At 38.0% G+C, this 24767-nt stretch overlaps 2 protein-coding genes across 2 annotated transcripts in view; one reads left to right on the forward strand and one right to left on the reverse strand.

The window, feature by feature from the left end:
- Window positions 1-24767, reverse strand: part of LOC136849082 (neither inactivation nor afterpotential protein G-like) — a 46311-nt gene that overhangs the window by 6231 nt on the left and 15313 nt on the right. The window contains exons 3-9 of the mRNA XM_067122016.1: window positions 17655-17965; window positions 16468-16659; window positions 12522-12717; window positions 11611-11771; window positions 11008-11175; window positions 7905-8058; window positions 7209-7348 (exon numbers count right to left, since the gene is read on the reverse strand). Of these exons, the coding sequence (XP_066978117.1) occupies window positions 7209-7348; window positions 7905-8058; window positions 11008-11175; window positions 11611-11771; window positions 12522-12717; window positions 16468-16659; window positions 17655-17965 (1322 nt within the window). The remainder of the gene's footprint in view (window positions 1-7208; window positions 7349-7904; window positions 8059-11007; window positions 11176-11610; window positions 11772-12521; window positions 12718-16467; window positions 16660-17654; window positions 17966-24767) is intronic.
- Window positions 3568-6782, forward strand: LOC136848890 (cerebellin-2-like). The gene is made up of 5 exons (XM_067121710.1): window positions 3568-3602; window positions 4907-5017; window positions 5705-5777; window positions 6137-6252; window positions 6581-6782. The coding sequence occupies exons 1-5, from the start codon at window positions 3568-3570 to the stop codon at window positions 6780-6782; spliced, it is 537 nt and encodes a 178-aa protein (XP_066977811.1).

A 24767-nucleotide genomic window follows, 5' to 3' on the forward strand; every position in this document is an offset into this window, starting at 1 on the left:
ACCTCACCGATCAGAATGGATGTCCATTCTGGTTTCACATGCTTAATAGAGCAAAATCATGAACAACCAGTTTTGAACATATTCTAAGGTAGTGAAAACTAATACAACATAAATATATATATGTATGCATATATATATAAAGTATATATATATATATATATATATATATATATATATATATATATATATATATATATATATATATATATATATATATATAAATTAACAAGGACATTTTCATCGCTAACGACACTTTTACAGCTGAAGTGAGGAATCCACAGACGTAAAATTTTGACGCTGAGTGTAAATAGTCATCATCACAGTGATTACGAATTTTGATGATGTCATTCGCCAGCCGCAAAAACGAAAAGCCAACCGCGAACTTACTTTCGACAGCAAACTACGCGTTATGACGCATCTGTATGAATGCAGTCCTCGTTCTTGAGACCTTGACGGAATAACGAGGGTGTCGGAGCATCTTCAGAGTTCTCCGCTTACCTGAGGACGCTATGCAGATCGTCACGGTCATTCTCGCTTATCACTTTCTGTCTTACGATCTCAAAATGAACACCATCCCAGCAGTAAAACTTGACAGTAAGTATTACAGGATATTCCAGACAAGATTTTTAATCACCAAACTAATGATGAACCCTTCGAAACCAACGGACTGATATAAAAGTTGTATACAGCATGATTTCTTAATGTACAAATGTAAAAAATACGTACTTAAGAATTCTTTGTCTTTTAGCCTTGAATATATACCGTATTAACGTACAAGGACAGAAGTTTTAAATATTTGCGTGTCTGTGTAAAAATTTCAATGATTAAAGGCCACAGTTAGACTGGTTTCACCACGATAGGAATTTCAGTTTCGCTGCGCTAAACGAAGCCAGTCGGTTTTTTTTAATGTCTGAAAGGCAGGTGTAATCAGTTAGTGAAGTAGATGGGACCGTATATAGCCTTTTAACCTGTTGGGATTCAGAAAAAATAGATAAATATTCGATATATACAACAATTTGTAAAGTTGTTAAAGGAGAATTTAAAAAGAGGAGACAAAGTTGCTCTAGGAACAAACCCTTATACACTCTTAACAGATGGATGGCTACGTTAATATCAAACAAGCCTTTAAAAAATATTGAACACAAAGAATCAAGCCGTATTGTTACGTGTAAACAATACGGCTCGATTCGTTGCATTTAATGCTTTTTAGCAGCTTGTCTGATATTAACTTAGCCATCCATCTATTAAGGAGTGTAAGGGTTTGTTCCTAAAGCAACCCTGTTTCCTCTTTTTAAATCCTACTTTAACGAGCTTTCACATTATTGTATATCGAATATTTATCTATTTTTTTCTGAATCGCAATAGGTTAAAAGACTATATATGGTCCCATCTGATTACACCTGCCTTTCAGACATTAAAAAAACCGACTGGCTTTGTTTAGTGCAGCAAGACTGAAATTCCTATCTTGATTAAACCATTCTAACTGTGGCCTTTAATTACTGAAATTTTAACAGTTGCTGATAAACAAAATAAATTATGGTTAAATTAGATGAAATCAGGTTAAATGTCTAATACTGAGGGCGCTCTTCTAAAAATATACATCCTTCATGCTGATAATTAGTTACGGTACAAAACCACTAATTTATTTGTAATTAGGACGACTGTAGCCACTGAAGAAGGAATGAGCCATGATTATCATACAATTCATAATGCAGCAATTTTTCTCAAGTTGTGAGTGAGAGTAACCTTAAGAATATCTTGAGGTATTTTGAGAAATTGAGAGGCTAATTTAACAGCATCCTGACAGGTCTCGTGGGATGCGCTGAGTGAAAGTTGCAGAAATGAAAAATGTCATTTGATAATACTCACCAATCAGTAAAAGACAAAATATAGTGACTGGCGTATAAAGTTCAGTGACTGGCTTTAACTAGCTAATCTAGTGATTACAGTATACAGTTCCAGTTAAGGTTTTAAAATAATGAAATAAAAGAAACGCACAACCAATGAAATAAAAATAAACACGGGCTTCAGCTGATAAATAAATAACATGATGAACTAATAACCGTGCCGTTTTGTTAATTTGAACTTAAGAGCATTTCTTTATCTGTTGATCTACCATTTTGCGTTTAAATGACTCGAAATGATTTCCATTTGGCAGAAAGTCACTTCTCCTTAAAGGAAATCCTTCTAGAGAGGGAGAGACTTCCGTTAGCATGAATTTCTTAAAAGGACCGCAGTTGCATTCCTCACTACCCTGACCCTCCCTGCTCCACCATCCAAGCCTCACATTTGCTGTTCACAACCCTGGGACAAACTCGAATTTGCGAACCTCGATCCAAAGTTTGCCACGCCGCGGAAGATATATAATATATATATATATATATATATATATATATATATATATATATATATATATATATACACATATATATATTACACCATTTTATATATTCCATTTTTTCCTTCTCTACTTCAAACTCTAATGGAATGGTTCAGAAGGAAATCCAGAGTATCAACCTGATACAATTCATTTGCGTATGTAAACCTTGCATTAACAATCTACTACTAGCATACACATATACGTTTACATATATGAACTCATGTATATATATAATATATATATACATACAGTATATATATATATATATATATATATATATATATATATATATATATATATTATTTATTTATATATACATTTACACATATAACTGTGTATTCTTTATACATAACAATATTGTATGATATTTATATATTAAAGTATATATATATATATATATATATATATTCTATATACTATATAATAGTATATGTGCTGATATATATATTTTATTTCCCATTTTTACGACTGTTTTATAAGCTTAAACACGATATATATATCTCGTGTATATATTTGGCCGTTATATATATTTCTCCTCCTTCTCCTATATATATATATATATATATATATATATATATATATATATATATATATATATATATGTGTGTGTGTGTGTGTGTGTGTGTGTGTGTGTGTGTGTGTGTGTGTATGCGGACGTGTGCAAGGTAGGGAGACTTTTCGTATGCCATTTCTTGTAATAATGAAAATCAGCTTTCGTGTGGTTTCCTATTCCTCTTCTATTAAAAAAAATGTCTCTTTTATGAAACTTATCATACTAAATTTCATCCACAAGGACCCCAGTTTTGGCAAAACTAATTTTAGTCTCCTCCTTTATCTTGCTCGTTGTTTTAGTGGAAATGAACTCTACAAGGGTTTTAGAACGCCTATTTCCATTGGTTATAGAATATCAGACTTCCTTCCTCGGTGCTTTCAGTTTCATCAGAGAAAAGAATAATTATAAGCACGCTAAATTGCCTTAAAAGCAAGCGTTTCATCATCACCAGGGTGGAAAAATTTAAAAGGAATCAGGGAGGGGTAGGGGAGGTTAGGAAGGACACGGGATGGGAGAGAGCGAATTTATTATTGCCAACCTCAAGATGACATCGGACGGGTTGCTTGTGGGATAGGCAGTACCAGAGAGTTGTGGGTGGGGATTACCCGCTTCACATATATTTAAGCAGGAGAAGATGCAACGAAAGGCACAGAAGATAGGTGACAAGAGGTGAGTTTAAGTAGCTGTCGTAGCCTGTTCAAATATGTAGACAGAACGCTAGATGTCAGAAGCAATAGCATAAAATTCCTTCCAACAGGAGGGACAAATGCACGAGTCAATTTATCTAAAGGAACTTGCGCTCCATATCTCACCCGTTTTCTTGGCAATACTGCAGCTTCGAAGTAATCTAAACATTTCCCTGTACTTTAACTTTGTTCAGAGCATCTCAGTTATTTCTACTTCAATAGCTTGAAGGGTTACAAAGCTCCTTAAAACAATAGTGAAGCTTAACCCAAACTCAGTGAATTACCATAACCGAATGACTTTCTTTAGCTCAGATATGAGATGTAATATTTTCTTTTCGTTTGTTTTTTCGATGGAAAAGCTGAATCTCCTCAGAAAAAGGCAGTCATTTTTCTTTCCAACACTTGTGTGTACCTGAGCGGTGAAGGTCCATCATTATCATTATTGTATTCAATGATTTTTATTCAAACTTTTTTCTTCAAGTATTCATGAAATTTATCAGGAAGGTTCCCCATAGTCTACGAATATCAACCTAAATGATTATGACTAAGACTGATTTCCAAGGTCACGAGGTCAAAAAGGTAAAAGAAAAAAAAAAGTAGAATACGTATGTATCTCTAAATATTATAATTTCTAACAAGATTTCAATATCATTCTACTTGCCTATTAATTTCCAATCATGTGTCACTCCCAAGGATCGGGGTACCTTTAATGCGGAAGCTTCTGATACGTGGAAATTCCGATTTCCTACGTTCTCGGGAAAAGTACAACAGGAAATAACCCTGTCTGTGCCTCTTAATAAAGTTCGCATCTGCGCTGAGTAACAAAGAAAATCAGAAATTGATCTAAACCGGTTCTTGGGAAAACTTACGAAACTGTGCCTCAGATGATTACAGACGAATTTTTCTGGACTTCAATTGAGATTTCAAATTGTGTATACGGCACCAATGACTTTTAAGGCACTGGGAATATTCTTTTGTCACGGCGAAGTTTACCGACTGTCAAAAACAAATATCACTATTAAGCGTAATGGATATAGATAAGATTCTTTTGGAATAAGGCAAGGGGCCTTGAAATCGCCAAAACAAACTTTCGCAAAACGGATTTAAGGAAGAAAAGAAGCTCAAAGAGGATGAAAGAAGTAAAATTGAATATGTATAATTTGCAAAAAATAAGTAGAACTGAATATAAATCATTATTAACAGACAACAACAGATCAAACTAAATATCTACAGTAAACAAGAACTGTTTACAGTAAACATTGTGCATTCAATTCTGATATTTTTCAGGATCCACATTTTCAGGATGACGACCAAGCCGAACATCATTTCCATTCTGGCCCTGATCTGCCTGACGGGATTTGTAGCACCCCAAGACGTCAGGCGTCCTCCTCCAGGCAGGTAAGAAATGACTGATTACGAGTAATTTTAGAACACCAAATACAAGGGACAAAAGTTAACTGAAATAAAGTTCTAATAACCGCTTGTTGAAATTCATATGTATACCCCTGACAAGGATCGTGAAAAGGGGAATCTGAATGCGATACCACAAGGAGGTTTGTAAAACTGTTGCATTAAAATGGATACTTGTTCAAGAAAATGTTATAAGGAACATGGCCGTATATACACAGGTTTCTTTTCGTGTACTTTTACGCTTCCTACACATATAATTTTTCACTGTAACTGTCCACTCTTATGAATAATTCTTAAAATTGTTTTGATTCTCAGAGATAAAAATGGTTCAATTTGAAGACTGTAGGATAGGGAGCTCTGTTATGAAGATATATATATATATATATATATATATATATATATATATATATATATATATATATATATATATATATATATATACTGTATATATATTGTATATAATTACATAAAAAGGAATTGCATGACCTTAACTTTAAATATCACGGTGTTGAACGGAACATCAACATTCGAAAACTAGTCATGTTCAATTGCTTTTGTTACCACCTTTATAAGAAAGTGCCCTTTCACGTTTCATTAAATGTAGATTGATGAGTTTCAAGAGTGTTTTTAATTGCTAAGGAAATGCATATCTATTCAGGTCTTTTCTTCCATCAGATGTCGAGGAGGATTCAGTGTCAGAAAAGCAGATCAAAGAACTCTTACTATTGGAGGAAAAGTTGGTTTTCAGGTGAGAATCTGAAGCTTCTTCCTTATTCAAAAGCGCTTCTTCTCTCAAAGATGTTGCATATTTAATCTCGGTATGCTAATCATTACTCTCGGGAGCTGATTTATTAAACCGAATGTGTTTTTTAATAAGCTTCCAAAGTCAGAGAGAGAGAGAGAGAGAGAGAGAGAGAGAGAGAGAGAGAGAGAGAGAGAGAGAGAGAGAGAGAGAGAGAGAGCGTAGTGTTTCGTATCAGTTTTTCACTAAAAACAGTAAATTCCAGTGGATGGGGAACTATATGGATGTCAGGTAGCTTTCTCTATCTATGTATCTTTCCATGGAAATTTTTCGTCTTGTGACGATCATCCAAAATCTCCTTACAGGAAGTCTTAACGAACACAGGAGGATGGTCCCAGTCAACTAACGACTTCCAGGCTCCTTGCAACGGCGTCTATTACTTCTCTTTCCACGCCATCTCTCCGCAAAATGGAGACTTCACGTGAGTAACTCTTTGAATATTTTGTTGCTTTCATCCACTCAGATTATGCTTGTGGAACATTCATCACTGGATATTAAATTTAAAAGGACACAACAACTCTGAATAGGTACTAACAATCTTTTTTTGGTAAGGAGTTTCGTTTTGCATCAAAATTACATCATCCCTGAAGTTATAATTTCAATATAGCTTTAGCAAATGGAGAGTGTTCAGTTTCATGCGCCATTCACAAAGCTCTCCTATTTCTTGATCCAAAAAACTGAACTAATATCCTTCTTCAGCGAAGATCTCAAACTCTCTTCTAACATTATTAAGACCAATTTCATCTTAGGCTGGCACTCATGAAGGGAAGACTATATCAAGTCACGGCCTACGGCAGCAAGAATGATTTCCAGCAAGGCTCTAATTCTGTTCTGCTCGTATTAAATGCTGGTGAAAAGGTCCATCTGGAACTGCAACAAGGAACCATTTACGAACACCCATTCAACGAGGCCTATACGTCTTTCTCAGGATTTTTGGTTGAGGCTTTTTAATTTGTTTATCTCGCTGATATGGGGGTGACAGAGACCTAACTATAACAGTAATTTTTCTTTGGATAGAAAGACTCAAGTAATGAAATTGAGTGCAAGTTAACGACAGGAATAGCATCAGTAGCTGTTAGAAGATAAATTTTATCTAACAAATAAAACTTTTCTCTCCACATTCTCTAGGCATTGTAGAATGTACGACTAATATTGCCTGAAATAAGTTTTAACCAACTGATTTCAAGATTAAGCATAGTGAGATACAGCAACTGCAACATTTTTGAGATGTAAGCTAAATATTACATTTTTGCTTGGTTATCTGTCGTTCATTATCAACAGCTGTTTCCTTCAATGCTTGAACTTCAAAACGTACTTTCTTTTCCTTTCGTTGAGGTCTTATATAATCTAATGTTTACCTTAATCAGAAACACTTACTTCCATCTTCATGTTAGAGATGCCGGAGTACAGTTGCTTGTCAACACTCCCAAGATTGAAAAGTATGATGCCCACTTCCGGTCTGTTTTTCTTTATGGGCATATTGCCCACACCCTCGATGGCTGCACCTGCTAAAGCACCTGAAGGAAAGGAGAAGAAATCAGAGACCGCTTGAAGTAATGACTGTCTTCACTTTCTTTATTATTATTATTTAGCTTCCTAATATGCACTACTTCTTTATGCAATGTGTCAATAGTGATTCAAATCTATGATACAAAAACGAACTAGCTGTTGAAGTCACTGCTTTGTATTACCTGCTCAACGAATATGTGGAACCTGGAAACACAATTGTCACAATAAACCAAAATGAAATTTGAAACATCGAGATTTGTGATTTCCCTCGTCCTTCTGTTACTATTTAATGTCTTATTTCAAGACCAACATTTATAAAAGTCAATCTGTTCTTACACGCTTTCCACTTTAAATGCACTGGGACCTATGAGGTCATTCAGCGCTGAAAGGGAAATTGAGTAGAAAGGTTTTAAAGCGGTAACAGGAGGAAAACCTCGCGGTTGCACTACGAAAGAACGCTTAGGAGAGGGTGGAAAGTTAAGATGGAAGAGACTATGAACGATTTATATTAGAACATAAAGGCCCATACAGTGTACTGTACCCAGTAAAAAGGTAACATCTTACCTGTGCCATGAAGGAAATAGTTCATGGCCGTTTGAGAACTTTGAAGTTTATTCTGAGTGAGTGAAATTGGCGCCTTAATATCTATGTAGAGTGGAAGGTTGAGGTGGTCCTGCAAGTTGGCTCCAACACCTCGAAGCGATTTTACGAGTGGAATCTGGAAAACAGAAAGGAGAAAATACAGGTCACCTATACTGATAAACATCCGCCATAAATATATATTTATATATATATATATATATATATATATATATATATATATATATATATATATATATATATATATATATATATATATATATATATATATATAATATATATATATATATATAATATATATATATATATATATATATATATATATATATGAATTTTTATATTATCAAAGTGATTTATATATAATCATTAAGCTATAAATGTCATTTAATATCAATTCATGCTCCTTTTGGGAATATCACCAAAGGGGAATTATAAGTGATATTCCTTAAGTAGCGTAATTGGATATTAAACGACATTTGTATATTGATGATTATATATGTATGTATATATATATATATAATATAATATAATATAATATAATATAATATAATATAATATAATATAATATAATATAATATAATATTCTAGAAGGATAATTTCTTGTAATGAACACATGGAGTTCATATCATATTTGTCCTAAAGGGGGACAAATAAAATTACAACAGAAAGATAAACAATAACTTTTAATAATATATATCAACGCTAGTGGTTCATATTTTGAAGAGGAAATTCTTATGAAGAAAGGTCAATGTTGGTTGGTCAGAGTATGGAGGTCCACACAAGACCTACTGTACTCCTATTGAACCGAACCTCAATACAGGCTGTCTTAAGGCTTTGGCCCGTGCTTGCATAAGGCCGCCTTTATCCAAACCGACCACTAAGAAAAATCATAATTTCATGATGTCAAAGAACAGGAGGAAATTGATGTTAACAATGAGAACAGAAAAGAGTCGTAAATATAGGAAACAGACACAACTGCACGTATGAATATAGGCACAGGCGAATTAAAAAGAACCTGAAACATCTAAGAACACGTGGCCGTACGATGTAATGTCTAGAGAATTCTTTACACCTTGGTATGACGGGCTGCTACAAGGTCTATTCTCTAGACCTTGGGCTGCTTAGTCTGCTGGTACGTGCAGCGCATGCGCCCTGTTAATGTCAGATTTCGTTTACCTCTTCAAATAAATAAAAAAAAGGGCGAGGGCGGAACTTTCTGCTTAAATTCAGCTCACTACACGAGCTTAGCTCAGCAATTAAATAGTACGAAGATGCAAATTTTGTGAAGCTGTACAAGGGATACTCATGTTTCGAGTACTGTCAGCGTCGATCCCGACAGAAATTACTTGAACATGCCAAGTGGGATAGCTTTAGCTGCATGCATGGAAGAAGGAATCTGAAATCCAGAGGCGTTTAAACTGATCTGATTTAGACTTGGAAAAAGACACATAACACAGTTCGTGGTTTCTAATGCTCTTTGAGGACACGGAAACCATCCTGGAGCCAATTCCGTCTCCAGAGTCAAGGATGGATTCTGCGTCTTTTCACAACTAAGTCATATCAATCTGATTAACAGAGGCTACCCACAGGGGACTCCGGAGGGAATCCGGTTCCTGGTGCTGCCGGGGACCCTCTGGTGGTTCCCAGAGAAGCCCAAGGCCATGTTTTATAAAGTGGGCCTTCATTAATCATGAGACTCCATTCAAATCCCGAACCCCTTCCCAAAAACGAAATTTAAAATTCGCTAAATCTTCCTGTTTTAACCAATTATATATATAATATATATATATATATATATATATATATATATATATATATATATATATATATATATATATATACACGCAAACACATACATATATATATACACACAGATCAGGAAGATTCCATTCAAATCCCACGCCTGTCCAAAACAATAATGAAAGAAAATTCATTAAAGGGAACAATAACATCCTCCGATTTTCATAGAGAGAGAGAGAGAGAGAGAGAGAGAGAGAGAGAGAGAGAGAGAGAGAGAGAGAGAGAGAGAGAGAGAAGGGTGTGGGGGAGTAGGAGAAAATAATGGGTCAGAAATAAAACTGACCCAATTTTTGGCCCAGTGGACTCTCCAGGCTCAGATTCGAACGATTTTGGCACTTCTGGAACCAGGCCCAATTTTGCCACTTATAAGCCAATTTTGAAATTTGGTCTCACTTTCAGCCTTTCAGTAATAAGATAATTTAAAATATTCAAACACATGCAAGAAAGTCATTAATTACCTAATACCATATGACATGCATGCAAAAATGAAAAGACGAATGCCCCATTTGAAATAAGTGGAAGGTACACTGGACTGAAAGGAGTTCCCTGTCTTTTCCAGGCTTCTACGAGAAGAACGTGAACAGGTCCCCTTAGATAACTAGAATCCCTTGGCTCCACAATTAAGTCATCATCCACCCTAATTTCATTTGAATTCTGTTTTATAAGTTTTATTATGAGCCATGTTAAATGGCTTGAAGCCAGATTAGTATTTTTTAGCAGCAGGTTGTGGTTCGTAGAGACAACCAAACGACACTCATTTAACTGAAGGCCATGAAGGTCAATATGTTCAGAGACAGCATTAACAAAGCAGTATACCGGACTGCCTATTTATAAACTGAAGTCTTACATGAATTCTGTATAGTAGCGAATCTCTGGCTATATAAACGCATTGACTATTAGCAAGATACTGTACCAGTCCTGTGATGTTAGCGATGCCACAAGCCAGTCGTGTTAATGGTTAATTACAGACTCCAGTATACCAAACTGATTGATGAGATAAATAAAATTTACGTAAGATACGTTCAAAGCTGACCGTGCCGTACTTGATATCACTAGACTAACTAAAGTATATTGGTGTGTGAACCGTGCCAACAGCAGCTATCGGCACTGTCGACCGTATCAACAGAATTCTATTATAAGGGTACTGGTCCGTATTGGTAGTAGAGCTGTTAAGGATACGGAAGCGATGCATGTTTCTGGCGGACAAAAAAAAAAAAAAAAAAAAAAAAAAAAAAAGTGCAGACATGCTGGCGGTCCAGATACTTACATCAAAATATTCGAGAATTTCAGGACCCCCAATGCCCGAATGCATGAGTATGGTCGGTGTGCTTATGGCTCCAGCGGACAGTATAACCTCGCCTCGGGCGTAGACTTTGTGAGCAACGTCGTACATCATGTATTCCATGCCTACTGCTCGCTTGCCTTCCCAGATGACCTGAAGAGTGAAAAACGACACTGGGTTTAAGTACAGAGGTGAAACAAGGACGGTCACATAACAAACTCTCTAAGTATCGACAATGAAATAAGGAAGGTCCAGTAAAACACAGTTTAACTAATAAAGCTTTAGTAAAAAGCTGAGCATTGTCACATGATCAGCGAACGAAGCAGGAATGGCTTCTCAAAAACGGCCGAAATTTTTACAGCAGATCGGCGGTAGAACTTTGAAGGCAAGTAGGTATGCAGAGGTCTACCACAATGACATTCTAAGTGCAAAGCTCCAGTGACAAATCATTATTATTACTTATAATAACCAGCACATTTTCACATGACCCAAACTTTCACCAGATAGAATATCTGTCTATAAAACGAGGGAAAGACAAAGAGAAGTGGCGTAGAGTACAAGTGAAACAGCAAATATCAGTATTCATACCTTTGTAGCTTGAGCATTGACGAGTACGTGAAGATTTGGTCTCCCTAGAGCTGGTCTTAGGTATCCTTTGACGGAGCTCCATCGGGTTCCGCGGTAGATATTCGTTTGGGCGGCCATCAGGCCGTAGTCTATGTCATCATTGAGGTTTCCCACCGGCAGACCTTGGAATCATGTAATAATTCTAATTATTATTAGACAAAAAAAAAAATCGATGAAGACGTAAGAGGGCCATAGACCCTAAAGGGATACAATAAGGGAGGCGAGGAGATCAAAACAAACGAGAATGGAAGAGTAAAATTTCAAATAAAAATACTTGGATAATCCAATTACTATCATTTCTACCTAGTTGCATAATATGAAATCATTAGTCGTTAACTAGATATGGTAGATGGTTTGTTGTTTATATAACAATTGGTGAAAGTTATTTTGTATGAATAGTTAAAAGTAACAAAGGTAAAGACAGGATAGGACGGTCAGGACCAAGCAGGCTCTTGACTAATTTTGTCAGTCTTTCCTGAAAATCCTTGGCTCTCACTATCTTCCACGCCAATGTCGATGGGGATGTAGCCATTTGGTGTGGTAAACTAAAGTCTTCCATACAGAATGTCTGCATGTGAGTGAGAAGTTGGCAAAGAAGTAAGGTAACTGAAGAAAGAATCGATTTGCAGCATTTAGTGAACAACAGCCAAAGCAGAGAATAACATGAGTTGAGAGAATGTCTAGCCACACGACGACATGCGCGAGATTGTCCTTATTTTGGTCAGAAGCGGACTAACCCTGTACTCTATTAATCCTGATTCACAATATACTCGTAGTTGTAGGCTTGGTGCCGTTGTACGAGTAGTAAGAACAGACCTAGCATTAGGCGGAAATCCATTGTAATAAGCAAACTTTTACTTGCAGCATCTTACCCAACTCCTTTCCAGCCTCAAGGAAGACGTAGGAGAGAGTGGAATTCGCGGTGGTTACCCGGAGAGGAGGATCGTAGCACTGCACTGCATCCTGGGGTTGTCTGACGTGCTTTCCCTCGCTTTCCGAATCACTGGTGGTGCTGTTGCAACCACTGGATTTCTGTTGCTCGGTGGCATCGGCGACACACATATCCTGCTGTAGAATGCAGAGATAATTATCTTTTATTATTCGAATGACGACATAGGTGTTTAACGGTGCAACCAACTATTACTGCTTGCGAATAAGTACCAGTTTGCCACTGAAAAAATTGAGATTTAAGTGGCATAATTTTGATGTCAAATATAAGCAATTTTACATAATTTTTTTAATATAACAAACGCACGAACACACATACATTACACACACACACACACACACACACACACACACACATATATATATATATATATATATATATATATATATATATATATATATATATATATATATATATATATATATATATATATATATGGAAGCCTATGCGAAATGGATGGCATAATCAATCCTGAGAAGGCGACAAAGCACTGAGAGATCACATACCTTTGCCAATGCCAGACCCCTATAAGAACATATTTCTATCGCCTAGAAACGGTTATTTGGTGGGGTCGAAATTTTAAGTTTTTTGAGTTTTTTCTTATCAGTACAGTAATTATCAAATGTGGTTACCAAAATCTACGGTAAGGTTACGTAAGGTTTCAGCTTCTTACGCCTGGGATATTAGAAAGAAAAAAAAATTGTATAACATGCTTTTATTAAAATGCACTAAAAAGTAAAAAAATTATTTTTTGAGACACACTAGGATTTTCTTACAATTAATCATGTCTACAAAACTAAAAGCGTGGGCCCCAAACATAGGAGGAATTGCTACAAGAAATCTTTGTAGACATGATTAATTATAAGAAAATCCAGGTCTAAAAAAATTATTTAGTTTTTAGTGCAGTTTAATAAAAGCATACCTATGAAATTTTTTAAATATTTTTTTTTATTTTATAATTTTTAGTTTTGGCAGAAATTGTAACCAATTTATAATTGTACCGTAGTTAACGAAACTGATATCCGCTTACGGGGGAGGGTGAGGGAAGAGGGAAGAGGGAAGGGGGAAGGAGGAAGGGGAAGGGAGGGAAGAGGGACGGGGGAGGGGAGTAGGAAGGTATGGAGAAGGGGGAAGAGAGGGAAGAGAGAAGGGGAGGGGGAGTAGGAAGGTATGGAGAAGGGGGAAGAGAGGGAAGAGAGAGGGGGAGGGGGAGTAGAAAGGTGAGGGGAAAGGAAATGGGGGAAGGGGAAGGTGAGGGGATGGGAGAGGGAAGAGGAGGGAAGAGGGAAGGGGGAAGAGACAGGAGGAAAGGGGAGAGGGAGGGAAGATGGAAGGTGAGAGGAGGAGGGGGAGGAGAAGAGGAGAGGGAGAAGGGGAAGGGGAGGAAAATTGGAGGATGGAGGGGCAAGAGGAGAGTTGGGGTGGAGGAGGGGAAGGGAGAGGGGGAAGAGGGAGGGGGGTGAGAGGGAGGGTGGGAGAAGGGGAGGGGGAAGTGGAAGGGGATGGAAGAGGTAAGGGGAGGGGGAGACACAGCTAAATTAAAACTTGATCGTGTGCTCCGGAAGGGGAAGGGGAGAGGAAGGGGAGGGGGAACGGGGGAGGGGGAAAAGAGGGGAGGGGAGGGAGACGGGGAGGGAAGGTGGAAGTGGAGGAGGATGGAAGAGGGAAGGGAATGGAAGAGGAAAGGAGAGGGGGAGGACACAGCTAAATTAACACTTAATTGTGTGCTTCGGAAGGGGGACAGGAAGGGGAGGGGAGGATAGCTAAATTAAAATTTTATTGTATGCACCCCGGGGGAAGAGGAGGGGAGGGGAAAGGGGATGGAAGAGGGAAGGGGGTGGACACAGCTAAATTAACACTTGATCATATGCTGGGGGAGGGAGGGGAGGGGAGGGGAGGGAAGAGGAGCGGGAGGACACAGCTAAATTAACACGATCGTGTGCTGGGGATGGGGAAGGGGGAGGGAGATGGAAGAGGGAAGGAAGAGGGGTTATACAGAGGATAGATAGACAGACAGATAGAAGTTTATTGACCACAACATAATACAATTAGAATTACAAGCTCTTGTATGTGGTCCAACAAAAGTAACTCAAAATGGACATAGAAATCCTTAGAATCAAAAAACACATCTAAACTAGAACACTTGAAACCATGCTATATAATATTTTCAGCGTGTTTATTTTTACAATTAAAACTGTAAATGCAGCTAAATATACGAAAACCTTATAACCATTTAAGCAGAACCTTAACTACAACTTACCTTGCAAAGCACAAAACTAGATATACTCTAGAAAAAAACAAAAAACAAAAACAAATCATAACATCCAACATGCCGAATGACACCTTTTAAAAATTCTCAGTTCTTTTCTCATACTTATGAAGACAGAATTAAATGTCATTTTACACTGTTCTGGCTTATCAAGATGGTTCGAAAATATGTCCTCAATACTTGTAAAATTATAATTATGTCGTATATTCTGGGTTCTTGGACAATGCTGCACTACATGTGCCTCTGTCTGTCTGTATGGCACAAGTACACAAATCCTCCATCGGTAGAAGGCCACGGCCCCTACTATCCACCTACCGACATCCCCCGCCAGGGAGTGGGATGAAAGTCTGAAGCGGGTGAATGAAATCCTCTCGTGTTTGGGATTCAAAATATCATGCTGCAGCGTCTCCATAACGACTTTGACATCATCTGCTCTAGCATTTATTAGTTTATGGAGATATGTTTTATTCAATACGGTGTTTATCTCTGACATTGGAGATAAACTTTCTTTGCCTGCAACGTTGGATACCCTGATTCAATATAACATAAATCGTTACAAGTAGTTTTTCTAACACCAAGTAGCAGTTTCAGAGCCCAATTACTCAGTTTTATTATCGGCCTCAGGTCAGCATTCAGCCAGGACTCACACCCGTACAGAATGGTAGACATTAAAGCAGCATCAAAGACTCTCTTCTTGACAACAAATGGGATGCCATTGTTTTTACTTAGAAACGAAACAATTTATTGACATGTGCCACCCTGGACTGGGCATAAGCCATAACCGAGGATGACAATGAGCCATCAGCAGTAAAAACTGAACCCAATTAAGTGTACTGGGTGCACAAATCCACTACAAGATCTTCAACCTCAGTTGTTTCCTGATCCTGCTCCGTCCAGTTGATAACAAAAAACTTAGTTTTAGCTACATTAATTTTCATACCACAATTATTGCAATATTGTTTCATTAAAGATATTTTATTTACAATGCTTATTCTGTTTGTGGCAAGAAGGACAGTATCACCCATCAAAACAAGCAAATACAGCTATGACAAAAAGCCATCAGAGTTATAATTTTCTTTAAGAAACTTAATAAGGTCATCCATACATACAAAATACAAAGCAAGCGGGATGTGGAACTATCCTGACGAACTCCAACTGAAATTGTCAGAATAGCTGTTCCGAGTCAGAGAAGTTGTGAAAAATCCGAAGAGTTTCATACAAATCCTGAGATACTGGGAATGGTCACTGTACGGTCACTAGAGGTCACTGCTGACCTACTGATCATGTAAGGTTGCATTGTCACCGGGATTGAGTAACCATGCAAAATTTCAAGTCCAACGGACGAAGTGACCAGTCGAAAATTGAGTTACAAGATTTCAGGACAGACAGACAGACCGACAGACAGACACAGAAGTCAAGGTTAAATAAAAGCATGTAAAAAGGTTCCTATTCATTATAAGGTTACGTTCTTATCTCTTCCTAATTTATCACTTGTTGCCAGTCAAGAGGTTCACCACAGGTAAAATTTTTGTTAAATTTTGCTAGCATACAAAACAAATAGAACTAAAAAATTTAAACTCCTTGGAAGAGTTAAACATACCTTGAACAGTTTGGGTCTTAGCCTCCAGCACTCGGCCATGTTAGCAAATTTCTTCATTTCGCTGAATCCCCATCCCGTGGCCCCGAACTCCTTCTCCCACGCCTCGAAGTCTTGCGGGGAACCGTACATGTGGATGTTGTAGTTGATGGTTCCGCTGCCACCCAGGACTCGGCCCCGAGGCCAAGCTGATTGCTGAAATATTGAATTGAATATAGAATTTAGGCAAAAGGCCAGTCACTGGGACTTATGAGGTCATTCAGCGCTGAAACGGAAATTGGCAGTAAAAGGTTTAAAAGATATGTAACAGGAGGAAAACCTCGCAGTTGCACTATGAATCAATTGTTAGGAGAGGGTGGAAAGTAAGATGGAAGAAACAGAATATGAAAGGAGGTACAGTAAAAGGAACTAAAGGGGTTGCAACTAGGGGCCGAATGCACGCTGCAAAGAACCTTAAGTAATGCCCACAGTGCACCGCATGAGGTACACCGACGGCATTACCCACCTACGGGAGATTGCTGAAATAGATTTTCTTCACTTATTCCTCAAGGCACGATACACAGAATTCATCAATAATCAATGTGCATTGTGATAAGGTTAATTCAACTTGATTAACATCAGTAACAACAACTTCAGTAAGGATACTGTCTTTTTAACCCTTGATTAAACCCTTGATGTTCCGGGGAAATGCTTCTGCAGACATCGAAAGATTACTTTTCCATTTTTCAAAAATCAGATCAAGCAAAAAAATATATATATATAAATAAAATAAAAATGAAACAGAGTACGTTAACAGAGTGGTCGAGAAAAAATAGTCTTCATTTTCGTCCCCTACGTCTGTTTAAAATACTGCATTCTAATAGAATATAATTTTTTATTCGTACCTTAAGAGTATTTTCTCTGGTACTTATATGAATAGAGTGAAAAGGAGGAGGAAGATTTTATGTGAGGTTGAAAGTGTGGAAGCCTGGTTCAGACGGACTTGCCATATTTTTCGGCGTATGGGTTTAAAATTAATTATTGGGTTTTAATGTCGATGTGTAATTGATACATTAACAAATGAAGATATTTCTATAAACTATTTTTCTCTTCCAGAATTCTACGATTTTTTTTTTTTTTTTGTCATTGTAAATATCGGTGTGACAGACAAGAAGGATGGCATCGGAAAAACAAAAGCTGTTGCTGTTTACCCTGTCGTTCATAGCCATTGACGATTTCTGCTGGGGTGCCGTCAGATACGCCCAGTCGAACCTCGATCTCTGAAGAAGGGGTGCGGCCAAGGGGATGTTCGAGAGCCAGGGTTCCTCTGGTCCTGATTCGATGAGGAGGACTTTGAAGTGTTCTACCTCACTCAGTCTGGCAGCTAATACGCTGCCCGCTGTTCCACCCCCGACGATGATGAAGTCATAGACACTGTCTGGTTTATAAATGATCCCTGGCGAGGGTGTGAAGAATGTCTGCCATATAACAGCCGCTCCTCCAATTACCACTCCAATGAAGACTGTTGGAAAGATGAAGAGAGAAAAGATAAGGGTTAAAGTTGCAAGATGTGGAGAAAAATTCCATTCACTAGATTTCCTGATTCGATATTTGTTTTCCACATAGTTAAAACACAGTTTTTTTTTTTAATCAGGTCCTAAATCTTATCCGTTTCAACGACAAGGGTTATGAATTAATGACAAAAAAGCTACAGATGGATTTCTCTTTAAGTTCATGTGAAAACAGCTCAGGCTACTACAGCAACATAAACATCGAGGAATGGTTTTTTTGAGCTTTTCTTTCGGCCTCCCGATTAGTTTTCGTATTATATCAACGAAAACTGACAGTTCTCTCTTCGAGAAAGATGATATTCATCAATCTCAAAAGAAAATACTGTACAATCGTTCATATCCTTAAATATGGCCTTCGCTTGAGAATGTGACTTACCTTGCCATTTGTAAATACATATCTCAAATCCATCAAGCTATCAAACCTTGATAAATTTATTCGTAGCGGAAAAAGAATATAATTGAAACTGACATGAGAAATCTTCAGTATCAAAGGACAGATTCTTGCAATTCCAACTTTTTTCTGTATCTAATCTGGCAGTCTTAAATAGATCATCGCCTAAAAGAAAGGAGAGAAAAAAAAGTATGTTTCAAACATACTGTCTCCCTATTCAATCCAATTTTCTCATTTCCTCTCTATTTTTTTTTCTTTTCTTTACAGACGGCTGATGGTTAACTTGTATGACTTCCTGTTCACCTATTTTTCGCGCGCGAGATTTTGTTTCTTCCAAATCCTCCTCGCTCTCCTTTTGCCAGTTCAGTTAATTCTGAGACCTTTGAAGTCTTCAGAAATACGAGGCATTTCTTCCATTACAGGAATGCTCACCCACTTACGAAATTGCCGTAATTTTGTTTTAACCTTTTTTCTGTGATGATTTTCTTAGCCTCATTGTTTTGTGCGTTAAAAACTGCTAAAACTTATAACAATAACACTTATCATACCTCTAAGAATGGACTGATATTCACGTATACATTTCTAGAAGAAGCAGGCATCAAGGCGAATTAAACGACAAGTTACAACTTCAGTAATATATCCAAGTATAAGTTTATCGGTTACACAAACTAATTTATAAATGTTCTCTTTCGTCCTCTTGCTCAACCTATTTTTTCAAAGAGCATTTAAAGTCTCAGCATTTCAACAGAATAAATCCATTAAATATTCAGAGGCGCACACCACAAGTGTCGGCGTTGTACATTCAAGCGGGAATTTTTTATTCCGATTCAAAAAGGACACTTCGTCCTAAGCTGGCATGTTTTTTGTTTCGTATCGCCAAAATTTCACACTTTCCTTTTTCGTGGTGATTTCAGCTTCCAAAAAGACCAAGCCCACATGACTAGCATAGAAGCAGGTAAATGTGTACCTCTGTAACAACCTGTAATCTTTCTTAATTTTAAAAAAATCCTTTTTTCTCTTTCGCTCTTACAGGGCCGTAGTGTTTTCTCTTTCCGAAAATTAAAAAATGTTCTTCTTTCTCTCTCCAACTTTAAAACAATCTCAGTTTCCTTCATCGTCTCATCCATTTGCATCGTGAATTTTGCTTCCCACAAATCTCTCCTAAAAATGGCAGCCTTAATCCTCATCATTTTCTAATTTGATTTGAATGCTGAACCGGATCCGTGTCTGCTGGATGGACGTTATAAAAGTCAAATAGGCAGATCAGATTTGCATGTTTAACCAAAGCAGTCGGTAGGAGGCAAGTTTCTTGTTATTTTGTGTTTTGGGATAGAGTTTCATCAGTTACCTCTCCACTGTTACATTTTCAGTGCATGATTCTCTCTCTTTCTCAAATAATTATACTCTAATTTCTTATCTCATTAAAAGCCACAAACTGATTTGGTCTGTTTGCCTGTCTACCACTTGAAATATTGTACCTGTTTAATCTCCGTCAGCAGTATGACTTTCACCTATCAAACATGTCTTTATCGAAAATATATGTTAGAGATAACTAAGCCATGAAAAATTCGATTCTTTTTTCAACATTCAACAAGTTCCCACAGTAGGGGTTGGCACTGCAGAAAACAACAAGACTACAACCACTGTCATATCCATACTTCTGCTACTGAATCCAGAATGATTCAAGGAACACTTCGTTAACCTTAACATTAGCCGCTTAATACGCCCAAGTCACCCATATCTCTTTCATTACCGAATGGTATAAATACCCCTTCCTTCGACAGCCCCCAAGTCTGAGAATGGTCGAGGGAAACCTTTGCATGTGTTGATTATTTTTTCGTCTAGCTCCGACCACAATTTCTTAATGTCAAAACAATAAAAGAATTAAGATTGAAAATACTTGTAACAATGGAAGACATCCAATTAAACGACAAGGAGAGCCAAGTTTATCTTAATATGTCCATCAGTTATATGATAGCAAAGGACCATGCTAGGACATTGACAGAGCCACTGTATCCCCATTACCGTCCGCTCTCTCTCTCTCTTCTCTCTCTCTTTCTCTCTCTCCCTAACCTGACCTCATCTGCTAGCCCCAAAATGTTTACTGAGGCAAAGATTCCAGCTGATCAATCCTCCCTCTGTTACATCGTCGGTAATGACGACTGCCACCTGAATAATAACTGAACAGAAAGGCAATCTGTAATCTTCCCAATTTCACAAGTCAAGAGATAAAAAAGAAAATGAGATTACGTGACTCAAACCTTCACTCCATTTCTACTCAAAAACTCTTCTCTCGGCTTTGGTTCCCGTATCTTTCACAAATGGGACGCCGTGTTAGCAAGTAGGCCATTGTAAACTTAATACATACCAACATACATGCCCATTCTAAATATTAAAGTTAATTACTGTTATTTTTATTCCGCGAAGTAACGCCTGGGAGAACGACGTCAGGGACAGACTGACCACCTGCAAGGAGACCCTGCGGCGCCGCCTACAGACTCGCTCTGACGGAAACGCTGAAATGGAATCCCGAGGGCGTTGGGGAGACGCCGTTATGCAATTCCCTCACAATCTGTCGTCACTGATGGGGGTAGTAGTACAGTTCAATTTTTTCTTGCAAATCTCGGCGCACATGAAATGTTTTTCTTCTTTTCCTCCTTTTCTTAGTTCTGTACGTAATTCTGTTCTCATTACGATTGCTTTTTGGTTTTTGCACATCCCTTGATACAGTTAAAGCAGCGTTCAGATTTTATTAGGTTACTTCCTGCTTTGTAGAGACTCATAATTGTAATTTTAATCATTCAAAAACATTTTATTTTAATCAATTGAATATAATATATATATATATATATATATATATATATATATATATATATATATATATATATATATATATATATATATATATATATATATTATAAATATATATATATATATATATATATATATATATATATATATATATATATATAGATATATATATATATATATATATTTTTTTCTTTTGCGTATAAATACAGCCCGTTCTTTACATGTATTTTCTGTTTTGTTTTGTCTTAGTCTAAATAATTCTTTCCGAAGTAGATGACCACAGTCGTTATAACGCCAGTTTACACAAATTAATCAACAAGTCAACCTCTTTTATTATGTGAAACCATTTCCAAGATGTTCTAGGAAGAATTACATCAGCTTCTTGTAAGCATATTAAGTATTTTGATTCGACTTCGTGAATCCTGGAGAAAATATGAACGAAAGTGAGTGAGTGGATGGTCATGATTTGATCATGCGATTAATTTAGTTGGCGAAACCTCTTGCCTTGTTTTCCGTTTTTATTAAAATTATGGCAATGCATTTAATTCCGTACAGAGATATATAACGCTGTTTTGGAGACGTTGCGACCTACTGAGCCAATATCAAAGTGACAAAAGAAAAAGTGCAAGATTACATGTATAACCATAAAGTTGACATAATAATTTCACGTGCCATTAAATATTAAATGAACCGTTTAAGAACATGGAGATCCATCACTCAAAACAACTTGCTATGCTCCACTCTTTGAAACTGAGTAAATCGCGACTGTATTGTTACTTTATGTTGTTTAACAATGCTCCAAATCCCTTCCCACCAATTAAAAAAAAAAACTTAAATACCAAAAATGTTGTCACATCAATGAACATTAGTAAACAAGTAAATAATCTTAACAAACCTGGAATAATGATTAGTGATGAAGATAATGGTGATTAATGTATAAAAAATAATCATTAATGAATGAATAGACATGTAAAAATGGATAACGGCACAAAATGATTTCACTCACCAAAGTTGACAAGTTCTTATATTGGTTATTTTCATAGAGTAATTAGTTGCGTTAACTAGACATCAACAAGGAGTAAGGGGAGGCCGGCTATGCTGAAAAGACTATGCCGCAATTTGCTTTTATGGTACACTGAGTTGATAGAAAGACGAGGTTACTGCATGGTCTGCTTGAAACCTATGGCGACAAAGATCCAGCCCAGTCGTTGCCACAGAGTAACAATTTTCAAGACACTGGGAGCCACAGACATTTTTTTTTTTATTAACTGTCTACTGTCTTCGTTCCAGGTGAGACACATTTGTTCCCATCTGCCTCCCATCAACAGGAGTTTTCGTGAGCTGCTCAAGTTGTTGCATGCATCCTTCTTCACACATCGAAAACCGATCTTACATTGACGACTGAAAATCTCTAGTTTCATAGTTTCACAATGGCGCCATCAGGCTGGCTGACATCCATCCAATCAAGGTATTTTTCGTACAGTGCCCTGATGTTCAGGTGTGACTAAAAATATCTGGTGCGGGTGTAGTGGCTGGAAGAAACTGGCGGAAGTCGAGTGCGTCCATGAACGCACCTACAACGGCCAATTATTTTCCTGGTGTTGGGGTTGTAAGAGCCCCGACGCTGTCTCTTCCAAACACGTGTGTGTTCGTGTGTTCGTCGATCGTCATCATCGAGTCGACAGGACAAAACAGGAGCATCTCGTCTTCTTTCTCTACAGGAACGCGATTTCAACCATACAATATTTCCGTCTGTTTCTCCTTAAGCATTGTTGTCTTAATGTATGTACAATCACCACTACTTGCATTGCCATGCAAGCATTCTAATCATGTACTCATAATGTTCCAACGAATCTTCTGTATCAAACTGTGTGTATGTTTCTGTTTGTGAAGACGCCAAAGGTCTCTCCATTTCACATTTATTATGCTATTGCATTGTATCCATTAATCTGTCTTGAATCTCATGCAATTGGCCATATGTAGAATTTCCTGACCCTTCCACTGATGTATGTTTCATCACCGTATGTTAATCATGTCTCTTGATATCGCCATCTGTTTGTCTGCCGACAAACACAGATGTCTGAACCTTTTATGTCCGTTTTACCTGTCTGTGTGTAGACGCTACATTACCACGCACACGTCAATAACATCTTCCAAGATTCTGTACATTTATCTCAGTAAGGAACAACCAATAAACCAGTTAACACCCAGCCATTATGTCGCTCATTCCCCAGTCCTTACACTGGTGACCCCGGAGTGACTCGAAGGACCCGGCCGACCCAAGATGACGACCCACGCGCCGATTGACCCTTCGCCGCCTCGCTGTTTCCCGCCGTTCCTGAGTTCTCAGTATTAGTCCGACCCTCCGAGATGACCCACTCCACCACCGGAGCCCTGGATACCTCCTCCAGGAAACCTGAAGCCGCCCCCGCACTCGTACTGGACGAGCTGACCAACGAAGGACCAGCCACGTCATCCTTCAGCCTGCTGCCGCCCCTCTCGAGCTGGCTACCAAGGATCAGCCGCCGTCATCCTTCAGCCCTCGAGCCGGCCACCGAAGGATCATCCGACGTCACCCTTCAACCAGCTCCCGTCCTCCTCGAGCTCCTGCTGGTCGGTGCCGCCCTTCAGCCTCCTACCCGCCCCTAGCCCAAGCCCTTCGAGCCAACTACAATTGTCGCCAAGACAATTTCCGCATCGATGCCTCGCTTGTGGGGGGAACATTGTAAGAGCCCGTCGCCCCGACGCCGTCTCTTCCAAACAATCAGACGTTACACACGTCTTGGGGGAGAGTACTTGTAAGAGCCCCGACGCTGTCTCTTCCAAACACGTGTGTGTTCGTGTGTTCGTCGATCGTCATCATCGGAGTCGACAGGACAAAACAGGAGCATCTCGTCTTCTTTCTCTACAGGAACGCGATTTCAACCATACAATATTTCCGTCTGTTTCTCCTTAAGCATTGTTGTCTTAATGTATGTACAATCACCACTACTTGCATTGCCATGCAAGCATTCTAATCATGTACTCATAATGTTCCAACGAATCTTCTGTATCAAACTGTGTGTATGTTTCTGTTTGTGAAGACGCCAAAGGTCTCTCCATTTCACATTTATTATGCTATTGCATTGTATCCATTAATCTGTCTTGAATCTCATGCAATTGGCCATATGTAGAATTTCTGACCCTTCCACTGATGTATGTTTCATCACCGTATGTTAATCATGTCTCTTGATATCGCCATCTGTTTGTCTGCCGACAAACACAGATGTCTGAACCTTTATGTCCGTTTTACCTGTCTGTGTGTAGACGCTACATTACCGCTCGCACACGTCAATAACATCTTCCAAGATTCTGTACATTTATCTCAGTAAGGAACAACCAATAAACCAGTTAACACCCAGCCATTATGTCGCTCATTCCCCAGTCCTTACAGGGTCCCCTCTTGTTCCTACCTCAAACAACTTTTCCTGGGCAACTCAAGTCCTCAGACAGGTTACTGCATGAATTGCAACGAAGGTAACTGAGGAGCTCAATTCACCTTCCTGTTTTCT

This window comes from Macrobrachium rosenbergii, chromosome 20 (genome assembly GCF_040412425.1).
Source record: "Macrobrachium rosenbergii isolate ZJJX-2024 chromosome 20, ASM4041242v1, whole genome shotgun sequence".
NCBI classification, from domain to species: domain Eukaryota; kingdom Metazoa; phylum Arthropoda; class Malacostraca; order Decapoda; family Palaemonidae; genus Macrobrachium; species Macrobrachium rosenbergii.